This window comes from Gracilinanus agilis, chromosome 3, assembly GCF_016433145.1.
Source record: "Gracilinanus agilis isolate LMUSP501 chromosome 3, AgileGrace, whole genome shotgun sequence".
Lineage (NCBI taxonomy): Eukaryota > Metazoa > Chordata > Mammalia > Didelphimorphia > Didelphidae > Gracilinanus > Gracilinanus agilis.
This window is the reverse complement of record NC_058132.1, coordinates 7,149,572-7,162,125: the sequence shown is the minus strand read 5'-3', so window position 1 is coordinate 7,162,125 and position 12,554 is coordinate 7,149,572. Positions and strand designations below refer to the sequence as shown.

Genomic DNA, 12,554 nt, shown 5'->3' with positions numbered 1-12,554 from the left:
TGGTAAGGGTGGGCAATGGGGGTCAAGTGACTTGCCCAGGGTCACACAGCTGGGAAGTGGCTGAGGCCGGGTTTGAACCTAGGACCTCCTGTCTCTAGGCCTGACTCTCACTCCACTGAGCTACCCAGCTGCCCCTCTATGGCAGCTTTTGGTTTTTTTATTGAACAAAACCCCAAATCCATTCTTATCTTAATACAAATCACCTCACTTTCTCCTGGGCAGAATCTCCCACCTCACTCGGAGAGCACTTATCACCTCCCATATTACATAAGGAGAAGCATTTCCAAGTAAGACACCTCTCCATATTTTATTCTTCACAACATGATTCTCACTTCAGACACTAAATGCCTTTGTCGATATTCCATTCGGCAGTGAATGACTGGACTCTAGGATTTAAATTAATGTTGAAATATAAGGGTACACTGAGGTGTGTGGATATTGTAACCCACCAAAAGCTACCTCAGTTTCCCATTAGTGCAGTAAGGCAGTTGAGACCTTACAACACTGGGCCAGCTGCAACTAAGTCTTTCAAACAGTTCTTGATGTAGAAACTAACCAATTTGTTGGTTAAACAAAAGGTAGGGAGGGAGGATATAGGATTGAGGATGTCCTAATCACCTAGATTCTTACTTCCCTCTAAGTTCATTGCAAGATGAACACTTTTTGTTCTTAATGCTGCCCAAGACCTCCCTGATTCAGGCTAATATTCCAAGCCCTTTCTATTATACCTGACACTATAAATCCTTGTTGAGTTTTCAAGATGTGTCAGGGTTCAAGATGGAAAAGGATGAACTCTAGATGTCTGAGTTCAATCCAGCTGGGCCTGGCCTGAAGCTGAAACCTTGGCCCTCACACTGACAATGGACTCTGGACAATGATGTTCTTTGTCAGGGTTGAGAGTATGTAAGATCTTCTTCAGATATATATTTCTTCTTGTGAGAAAAGGTACTCCCAAAGAAGTCAAAAGATTTCCCTTCTCTCACTGACAGGCTTGGTGAAACAGGATCAGCTGAGATCAGCTCTTTCCTCTCTCAGCTGCCGGATAGGAAGAGCACAATTGGTAGTTAACACCTTCAAAATCTCTCCTTTCTACATTCCAGAATCCTCTCTTTGGGGTTCCTAGCATGTGGTCATACTAGGCTTTGCAAACCAACTTTTTAACTACACTTAATATATTGCTATCTAATGTCTACCATAACAATGCCCAATACTTCAAGAATTATATTTTATAAAGTTTATTATCTGGCAAAAATAGAACCACGTGACTAAGTGTGGGAAGCCAGTAATAGAATAGATAAAAATATGAGATTCCTCTTTTGACTCCTTTTCTGATCCACACCTTTCCTTATTGAAAAGCTTTAAGCTCTTAGCAAATCAGTAGTCAAGAGGTTTATATTCTTCCCCTTTAGTCAGAAATGCAGGTGCTTGGCAACCCAAGGCTGAAACCTTAGTTTAGTAGGGGCATTTTGCCCCAGAGAAAAGTATTCTCAGACTTGGCTTGCTGATAATCACGCAGCTGAAGGTCCAGCCTGGTTCTTATCTTCACCTTGAAGCTTCTAAGCCTGTTGTATTGTCTGTGTTAAAAATGCAGCTCTGCTCAGCTGTGGGAGACTTTCCTTGTGCTTTTGGGTGAAAGGGAGTTTGAATTTTCATACATAATAAACTCAGTGGCATTTTGGAGAAGAAGCTATTAGTTAACTGTCAAGATTGTCTACTGTGTGTCATTATTTTATCAACTAAGCTGTCCTTATCAGATTATGTGGAGATGATCGATAGATCTTGACAACTAAGTTTTTCTACCTGCTGAAAAATCCCACTCCACCAAAGCCTCCACAGGAAGGAAAGAGAGGGAGAGATAACACTCCACCCTATTTATATCCTATCTACATCAGCACGTAAACAGGAAATGAGAAATGAGTAGAGTGCTAGGAATCATAGTTTTGCTGGGGATCATTGTTTTTAGGGTAACAGATTCAAATTACAAGCTAGTGTTGGCTCTGACACTCCAAGGTTAGGAGTTTGGCCTGAGTCCCTTGTGTGCCTCAGTTTCCTCCCATCATTCTATGGGGGTTGTACTAGATCAATTCTGAAGATTCAGCTCCAAATCTCATAACTTTTGCTTGTTTAGGGGTTAATAACCTTTAAGGATGTGGCTGTGGAATTCACCCAGGAAGAGTGGTGCCTGTTGGACTATTCTCAGAAAGAGCTGTACCTGGAGGTTATGCTGGAGAATGTGCAGAATCTACACTCTGTGGGTAATGTGAAAGGAAATTCTTGGTTCTCTTTGTCTATTCTGAGATTACACTTGTGAAAAGGGAATGCTTTTTTCTCTTTGGCTAGTTGGAGTTAAAACTTTGGTTAACAATAACTTAAGTACCCCTACTTAGTACCTCACTAGATTGTGAGGACAGGATTAACTCTCCTTTGTCTATCTTTTGATTGAATCAACCCAAACTTGAACTAGGCTGGAGGAGCTCACAAATCACTTTAGTTCATACCCTGTTTGGTGCTGGGTGGGAGGCCAGTAAGATACTTGGAGAGCTCCACCCTTTTTTCTAGCTCAAACAGCCAGAGGCTTTTGAATTCTTTTGGGAGTTCACACACTCAGAACCATGTGAATCCTAGGAGGAGAGTTAACACCTTTAGCGGTGAGAAGTCAATCCCACAGACAATGCCCCTGGACACTACTAGACAATTTGGAGCCTGTGATTGGCCCCTGTGAAAAAGGGCAGGGACAGTAAACTACCATAAAAGCCATGAAATCCTTGTGCTGAGGGAAGTCTGGTGAAGTTGAGTCTTATGGAGAGTGTCTTCTGGAGATAGTCTTGGAGGGAACCTCACTGAACACTGTGGCTTGGATCATGGCTTCAACTTAGTTTCTGACTCCTGGACTACTTTGTTGGGTGAATGAAAAGGGCTGACTACTTTCCTCGTTTCTTAAGAGATTAGCTTCCATCTTGTAGGAGGCCTCATAGTTACACACATCATCATCTATGTGACAATTAACAAAAGGCAGAAAAGGAACAAAAGGCTGTTTAGGCAATATGTGACCTTGATGGGTCTGGTGACAAACTCGGCATCCCTAAGGACCATGTTTTTTCTACAAAAAGGGTTTGTGCAACATGTTTATGGGCTTTCCACAAATTAAAAATTCATTGGAAACTAAATCTATTTCTTCAAAAGAGGTAACTTACAAACATCATGGAAGCAATAATTTTATTTTTATTTTATTTTTTAAATGAATTTAATTAATTAATTAAGAATATTTTCTCATCATTACATGATTCATGTTCTTTCACTACCCTTCACCATCCCTCCTCCCACGGCCAATGAGCAATTCCCCTGGTTTTACATGTATGAACAATGATTTTATTCAAGAGAATGACAATGTGGAGACAACATATCAAAAGTTATGGCAAATAGCCAAATCAGTACTTAGGGGAAATTTGCTTATATTGATTAAATAGAGAAAAAGAAGATAAATGATTTGGGCATGCAACTAAAATAACTACAAAAAGAATAATAATCTTCAAGAACAGAAAATTGGAAATCAAAAAAATCAACTGTGAAATTAATAAAATTAAAAATAAGAGAACTATTAAACTAACAAATAAGACTGGAATTTGGTTTCCTGAAGGAAAAAAAACAAGAAAATAAATAAAGCATTGCCTAATTTCATTTAAAAAAGGAAAGAAGAGAATGAAATTACCAGTACCAAAGTTGAAAAGGCCAAATTCATTTAAAATGAAGAATAAATTAAAGCATTAGGAGCTATTATATGACAGTAAATCTGACAATGTAGGTGAAATGAATGAATATTTTAAAAAATATAAATTGCCTAGCTTAACAAAGGAGAAAATAGAAAAATTAAATAAACCCATCTTAGAAAAAGAAATTGAAGAAGCCATCAACATATAGAATCTCTTAATGGAAATGGTGTAAGCAAGCAAGGCTGCAGTGATTCCCAAAGTGGGTGCTACTGCCCCCTGGTGGGTGCTGCAACAATCCAGGGGGATCAGTGATGGCCACAAGTGCATTTGGGGGCGGTAAATAACTGTAAGGGGGTGGTGATAGTATAAAAGCAAGTAAGCTAAGTAATATTTTTTTCTGGAAAGGGGGTGGTAGGCCAAGAAAGTTTGGGAACCACTGGCTTAGAGGATGGTTTCTGTTGTATTTTATTTTTCTCTTTTGATCCCTTCCTTTTTTTTTTTTTTTAAATGTCCAGGGCTTCTAGTTCCTAGAGAAGATTTTATCTCCTGTTTTCAGCAAGGGAAAGCTCCATGGCTGCTAAAGCAAAAAAACCCACGGAGCTCCTGTCCAGGTGAGAGAAATGATAACAGGTGTATAAAGGCTGTTATCCTAATCGACTTTTATATGTTGTAGTAAAGAGAGTGATAGACTTGGAGCCTGGCAGACCAACAGTGAATTTTGCTATTCATTTCCTGAGAGATGGATGATGTTCTCAGTATAGAGTATGACACATGATATATGGTAGATCCTGAAATAACACGATTATTAAGTATATCTGCACTAAATGGCATATTATCTTTGCAACTATAGAGAAAAGAAGAAAACCTATATTCCTCTTTGAAAATTCCTGTATGAGAGTTAAAAAGAATGAAGTTGTTTCTCTATTTAACATATAAAATTTACCAAGAATGCTCAAGTGAAATGTTAGGCTTATTTCTCAAAGCTGCTGTCTGGTCTGCAGCTTCACCACTCTGACTGGACGGGGATGGGCCAGTAGAATCAGTTCCCTGTAGTCAGGCTTCTTGAGAACTCCTAACAGGGAGGGCCTAAACTCCAGCTGATATGAATGCCAAAATGATAAATATCTTCAATTGTTGAAGGGATGTATCACAGGCTAGGATTTGTAAGTGACCTATGATACCCCTCACAGTAAAGAAACTCTCTAACTGCCAAACTTGACAATATAGGGATCTTTCTGGAGTTGATGGATCAGACCAAGATGACTTCAGTTTCTTCAACAGGTAACTTTTAATTAACTAATAAAGATATAGGTTGATAATATGGGGAATTAAGGATTGATGGGGAAGAATTGTGGATTCAGGAAAATTTAAGACTGAACCTAGATGAGTGAGAATCTGGCAGTTCCCCACAGGGAAACCTCTGATGGAATTCTACACTCAGTTGGTACAGCTTCTGCCTGCTAGCAGATGGATTACAGTGCTAGCTAAACCAGATGAAGCCGTTTCTTCAAAGATGTCTTGTTGAAGTTGTCATTGATATTAATTGATGGATGATATTCAGTAAATTGCAGAGTGCAGGCTATGACAGATATAGACCCAAGTTGCTAGACCCAGCAGTGTGGATCAGGCTAACACAAATCCTGGGGAAGTTTCCAGGGTTCAAATGGAGAACTACCTCCCTTTCATCCTTACCACTCACTACTCAGGACTGAGTTAGTTTGCCTAGGGGTCTCCTCCTATAGGGCTGGGCCAATGGTCTTCAAACTGTCTCATGCCTTCTTTGGGGATTCTAAACTCTGAACCCCGTCTTGCTATAGTTTGTACAAGATGGCTACTTGCAAAAGCTAGCTACAGATAGTACCTCCAAATGATAAGAACGAAATATCTGAAAGGTTACCTGAGATTGATAAAATTATAAGAATAATCATCAAGTGATTTTGAAAGTAAAGCTAGAAAGGGCAATGGAAAAACACTGTCTAATACTGTGGACAGAGCATGCTCAGACACAGGGTTTCAGTTGGAGTCTGGCTGCAAAGAAATTGTTTAGGTCACTCCTATATTGTTTACTCATGACATGAGTTGTGAAGTATGATGACAGTCTTGGGTCTGCCTGTGTCACTTGTCTGTTGTGAGTTTCAATTGTTATTATTTGTGAAAGACTTTCTAAAATCCTTCATCTTGCAGTTACGACCAAATGGTGTATCCAAAGACTGCTTCTGCTTGTTTAAGTTTGAAAATTCCTTTTTGCTTGAAGAAATAGAATAAAAATCAGTTTACTTTCTGCCATCAGAGGAAAGAATTTATATTAACTTGTGTGTATGTATCTTCCTTCCTTCTGTGCTTATATCATTTTTTATTTTTTTCAGAGGCAGAGACTAATTTTGAAGTGAGGAAGATACCTACCAAGCTGAGCCATTTTGTGGAAGGATCTGACCTCCAAAGATGCATGAATGCAGGTCTCTCGGGCTTCATTTTAAGAGAAATCTGTGATTCTAATATCAAGGGAAATAGAAATCCAAAGATTGACTATGAATTAGATGAAACTGCAGAGAAATTCAGCCAATATTCAGTCCTAAATCAGTATACCAAATTGACTTCACAAAATGACTGTTCTCAGGTTAGTAAATACAGCAAAGGCTTTCTTGAAGAAATAGGACTTGTTCCATCTCCAGAAAAAACTCCTGAAATTCTCATGTATCTAGATAACCTTAGGGGAATGGCCTTTGGCTCTACTTTAGACCTCATTAGACATTCAAAAACTAAACATGTAGAGATGGGTTTTGTGAATAATAAAGATGGGAGACCTTTCAGTCTGAACTCTGAGCTTGGTTCACAAGTAATCCCCTGTGGAGAGAAATCTTATGAATGTAAACATTGTGGAAAGGCTTTTACACTGAGTAGTGATCTTGCTGCACATCAGAGAATCCACATTGGAAAGAAAACTTATGAATGTAAACAATGTGGGAAGGCTTTCTTACGAAGGAGCAAATTTGTTTCACATCACAGAATCCACACTGGAGAGAAACTTTATGAATGTAATCAATGTGGAAAGGCTTTCACAGAGAGTTACGTTCTTGCCATACATCAGAGAATCCACACTGGGGAGAGACCTTATGAATGTAAACAATGTGGAAAGACTTTTACATCGCAGAGCTTTCTTGCTAAACATCAGAGAATTCATACTGGAGAGAAACCTTATGAATGTAAACTTTGTGGAAAGACTTTTACATCGACGGGTTCTATTGCTATACATCAGAGAATCCATACTGGAGAGAAACCTTATGAATGTAAATACTGTGGGAAAGCTTTCACAGTAAGGAGCCAACTTGTTGCACATCAAAGAATCCACACTGGAGAGAAACCTTATGGTTGTAAACATTGTGGAAATGCTTTCACACGAAGTAGCCAACTTGTTGCACATCAGAGAATCCACACTGGGGAGAGACCTTATGACTGTAAACACTGTGGAAAGGCTTTTACATCAAGGGGCAATCTTGCTGCACATCAGAGAATCCACACTGGAGAAAAACCTTATGACTGTAAATACTGTGGAAAGGCTTTTACAGAGAGGGGCTCTCTTGCTGCACATCAGAGAATCCACACTGGAGAGAAACCTTATGAATGTAAACACTGTGGAAAGGCTTTCACACGAAGGAGCCAACTTGTTTCACATCAGAGAATCCACACTGGAGAGAAACCTTATGACTGTAAACACTGTGGAAAGGCTTTTACAGAGAAGGGCTCTCTTGCTGCACATCAGAGAATCCATACTGGAGAGAAACCTTATGAATGTAAATACTGTGGAAAGGCTTTCACTCGGAGTGGCCACCTTGCTGCCCATCAGAGAATCCACACTGGAGAGAAACCTTATGAATGTAAACACTGTGGAAAGGCTTTCACAGTAAGGAGCCAACTTGTTGCACATCAGAGAACCCACATTGAAGAGAAACCTTCTGAATGTAAACAATGTGGAAAGACTTTTACATCGAGGGTCTCTCTTGCTACACATCAGAGAATCCATACTGGAGAGAAACCTTATGAATGTAAACAATGTGGAAAGATTTTTACATTGAGGGGCTCTCTTGTTAGACATGAGAAAATTCACACTGGAGAGAAACCTTATGAATGTAAATACTGTGGAAAGGGTTTCACACGAAGGAGCCAACTTGTTGCACATCAGAGAATCCACACTGGAGAGAAACCTTATGAATGTAAACAATGTGGAAAGGCTTTCACTTGGAGTGCCTATCTTGCTGCACATCAGAGAATCCACACTGGAGAGAAACTTCATGAATGTAAATAGTGTGGAGGGGCTTTCACAGAAAGGATTTATCTGGCTAAATATCAGAGTATCCACACTGGAGGGAAATTTTATGGATGTAATGAGTTTAGATTGACTTTCATATGAAACTTCACAGTTGCTTCCTGTTCCAAAATCTTTACTGGAGGGAAACCTTAATAGTAGAGAGGCTAAGCTTATAGTTGACACTTTTAGATTGTTTAACATAAGAGGATTCACACTAGAGAGATATTTTGGGAATGTGATCAATGTGGTAAGAACTTTAGCAACAATCATCTCTTATTCTCAACCTAGAATTCCTTTTGGATGCAAATAAAATAAGTGTGCAGAAGGAAGACACCAAAGGAATAGGAGACGTGATCCCCATTGTTCAGTACATTATATTTAAGGACTCTGGGTCATGATGCATTTGCTGATTTCTGGGTCTGAGCAGAAGTCTGACCCTTCTGATGAAGTAAGATGGGAGAATTTGAGGTGTCCAAGTCCACCAAGTCATGAAATATCAACTAATGGGTACTCAAGGGACATCCTAAGGTTAAGTTGTCAGGCTAAAGAGAAACAGAACACAACTCCATAAACAAGAGGAAAGGAACCTTCTTTTCTGGGAACAATGGTGAAGGAGACTCATTTTTTACTTATGGGAATCTCATGACCCTATTGAGAAACCATATTATACTCGGGGAAATAGCCTTATATTATTTATTGCTTAAAATCTGAATACTACACAGTAAAATATTTCTATAAGAAGAACAAAGTCCTAATTACTCCTCCCTCTGAAAATTATTTCCCCTTAAATTAGAGTTGTCATAATTGAGAAGGGGCTAAAAATTTCACTTGGTCTTATAGCTCACAAAGGAAAAAAGGAGATTTGAGCAGTTCTCTTCATTTTTCTCCTTTCAAATATAACCAATTAAATATTTGATGGGTTTTAACATTATCAATATCACAGAGTATTAAATGATACAGTATTGCACATTGTATTATATTGTCATATTTTCATGGATTATGGTATATAACATATATTTTAATATTATAATTAGTGTCATATCATGTAGTTTTATGATAACATAAAGAAGTTTTATTATTTTTATAAAGGATAGTCAAATAACATCTTCCTGTCTCTCCCCACCCCATTCCCCAGTAACCTCTTCTAGGAGTTCTTTCAATCCATCCTTTCTACCCAATGAAGTTTCTGAATTTAATGAAGCCAAAGATGGCAGCAAAGAGGGTGGTATAAAAGATGATGGGGCACCAGGGATGTTAAAATATAATCTTAATGGTTGTGGGTACACACACACTGGGTTGAAGGAGAGACAGGACCAGGATAGGGAGACCAGAGTACACAGCTAAGCTGCTGCTAACTGTCAGGAATGGCTCTTGGCCAATTGTCACCCAGCTCACCACTAGGCCAGAGTCTTTGAAACCAGTAGGCAAGGTAAAAGGTTTTAACAGTTTTAATTATGTTTAACTAAATAAAGGTGGGATAGGGAATTCTGCACTTAAAACCTAAAGGGAAAATCACAGGGCAAGGGGAGGACTTGACTTCTAATCTTAGTGACCTAAGCAGGCAGGGCCCAAAGGAACAGCACTGGAGTCTCTGGGAGGCTGCTTCAAACCTGGTTCCAGCCAGGTTTGACCAGCACAGCTAAAGGCCTGAGGGTTCTCACGGTAATCCACAGATGATCACAGGATGCCAAAAGCCAAGGTGGTCCAAGGTATCCAATTAGAGAGAGTGTGCTTGAGACGCTGTCCACCAGATCCCAAATTCCTCCTCCACTTGGTGCAATTCTGCAGGTCTTGTCCACTTACTGAAAGCCACCACCACTCAGGATCCCAAGGAATCAGGATGCTGGGTTTCCTTAACTCTGAGATCTCCCAGGGCTAGCAACAGTTTGTGTCAACCACTAATGGAGTCTCTCTCAGAGCACAAGTCCTACTTCCTGCTCCTTCATTCCATCTTGGAATGCTCCAGCCCTTCCTGCTAGGTCCAACCTTAATAATTAATTACTAACTAATCTTCCTCACAACAGTGGGGAGGCTTCTTTCTGGCCAGTCCAAGATCCTTTCGAAGCCTGAGGCTTGAGGAGAACTAATCCCAGTACTATACAAATTATTTGATATAATAAGCAAAGGAGTCCTACCAAATTCCTTTTATGACACAAATATGGTACTGATTCCAAAGCCAGGTAGATCAAAAACAGAGAAAGAAAACTACAGACCAATCTCCTTAATGAACATAGATTCAAAAATCTTAAATAGAATATTAGCAAAGAGACTCCAGCAAGTTATCAAGAGGATCATCCACCATGATCAGGTGGGATTTATACCAGGAATGCAAGGATGGTTCAACATTAGGAAAACCATCCACATAATTTACCACATCAATAATCTAACAAAAATCACATGATTATCTCAATAGATGCTGAAAAAGCCTTTGACAAAATACAGCACCCATTCCTATTGAAAACACTGGGAAGTGTAGAAATAGAAGGACCTTTCCTAAAAATAATAAACAGTATATACCTAAAACCATCAACAAGCATCATATGCAATGGGGATAAATTAGAAGCTTTCCAAATAAGATCAGGAGTGAAACAAGGATGCCCATTATCAACTCTATTATTTAACATTGTACTAGAAACACTAGCAGTAGCAATTAGAGAAGAAAAAGAAACTGAAGGTATCAAAATAGGCAATGAGGAGACTAAGCTATCACTCTTTGCAGATGATATGATGGTCTACTTAAAAAATCCTAGAGAATCAACTAAGAAGCTTGTAGAAATAATAATTTTAGCAAAGTTGCAGGATACAAAATAAATGCACATAAATCATTAGCATTTCTATATATTTCCAACACATTAGAGCAGCAAGAGGTAGAAAGAGAAACACCATTTAAAATCACCTTAGATAATATAAAATACTTAGGAATCTATCTACCAAAACAATTTATCTAGTTTTGATAGGGGAAGGTTGAGGTCCCTCACTAGTATAGTTTTACTATCTCTTTTCTCCTTAAGTTCCTTTATTTTCTCTTTTCAAAATCTGGATGCTATACTATTTGGTGCATATATGTTGAGTACTGACATTTCTTCATTGTCTATACTGCCTTTTATCAAGATGTAATTATCTTTGTTGTAAGAGGTATGAACCCCTTATTGATTATTAGACAAGCTCTTGAGTTTGACTATTGAGGAAAATGGCTACTCAAGCAGCTAAAAGAAAACTCCTGCTCAGGCCAGTTATATAAAAATATTTATTATAACTATAAATAATTGTATAAAAAGGGAAAGTAAAAATTGATAAGGGATTCCCTATTAACTAATAAATCTTCATAAATTTCCCACCAACCTTTCCCTCATGGGAATGCTTCTCTATTACTAATAGTGATCCTGCTTACTCTATAGTATCTAAATTATAAATTCTAACTCACTAAACCTATTTCCCAAAATTAAAAACTTATAGAGATTTGCCAAACTTCCTTTTTCTTTGGCCAAAGATCAACTCTCTTAGTCACAGTCACAGGCTGTTTCTCCCAGCTGCTGTTGTTCTCTGATAGCCCCCAGAAGAGTTCCGAGGATATATTCAATAATTCTCCTGCTCTCTGCTGCAAACAGCTTTCTAACTCCTTCAGATTCAAGATGTTGTAACTCTTTTACTAGTCTTCAAGGCTGATCAGCAGGAAAGCCAGGAACAACCAACCTCCAAGTCTCTGTCCCAGAAGTAGGTGACAGTTTCTTAGCTGATGCTCTTAAGACACCCTCCAAAATTCTCTATCTCAGGGGCAGCTGGGTAGCTCAGTGGATTGAGAGTCAGGCCTAGAGACGGGAGGTCCTAGGTTCAAATCCGGCCTCAGACACTTCCCAGCTGTGTGACCCTGGGCAAGTCACTTGACCCCCATTGCCCACCCTTACCACTCTTCCACCTAGGAGCCAATACATAGAAGTTAAGGGTTAAAAAAAACAGACAAAACAAAATTCTCTATCTCTGGCCTCATCAGATTTCCATGGCAAAATCCCAAAGCAGCTTAAGAAATCTCAAATCCCTTTTATGAACCTTACAACTTACTACACTCCATTCTTAATTAAGCTAATTTCGCCTACATTACAATTATCATTACATCTTCCTTATCTCTTTCAATCAAATCTATTTTTGTATCAGCTTTGTCTGAAATCCTGATTGCTACTCCTGCCTTCGTTGTGTCAGTTGGAGCCCAACAGATTCTGCTCCAGCCTCTTACCTTTGCTCTGTGTGTGTAAATGTGTTTCTTGTAGACAACATATGGTAGGATTCTGATTTTCAATCCATTCTGCTATCTGCTTCTGTTTTATGGGTGAATTCATCCCATTTATATTCATAGTTATGATTATCATCTGTATATTCCAGTGATGGAGAACCTTTTAGAGGCATAGTGCCCAAATTGCAACCCAAAACCCACTTATTTTTCTCAAAGGGCTAATACGGCAATTTGACTTGAATACTGGGGATTTAATTTAGAAAAAACAACTCACACATTAACATCTTTTGTCTTAAAAGAAAAACACAAC

The 12,554-nt window shown here is 38.8% G+C and overlaps 1 protein-coding gene across 1 annotated transcript in view; it reads left to right on the top strand.

The window, feature by feature from the left end:
• The window catches only part of LOC123240693 (zinc finger protein 420-like), a 38,020-nt gene extending 29,057 nt beyond the window's left edge, over nt 1-8,963 (top strand). The window contains exons 4-6 of the mRNA XM_044668412.1: nt 2,129-2,255; nt 6,077-7,633; nt 7,718-8,963. Of these exons, the coding sequence (XP_044524347.1) occupies nt 2,129-2,255; nt 6,077-7,633; nt 7,718-8,013 (1,980 nt within the window). The 3' untranslated portion in view covers nt 8,014-8,963. The remainder of the gene's footprint in view (nt 1-2,128; nt 2,256-6,076; nt 7,634-7,717) is intronic.
• The last annotated feature ends 3,591 nt before the right edge of the window (nt 8,964-12,554 follow it).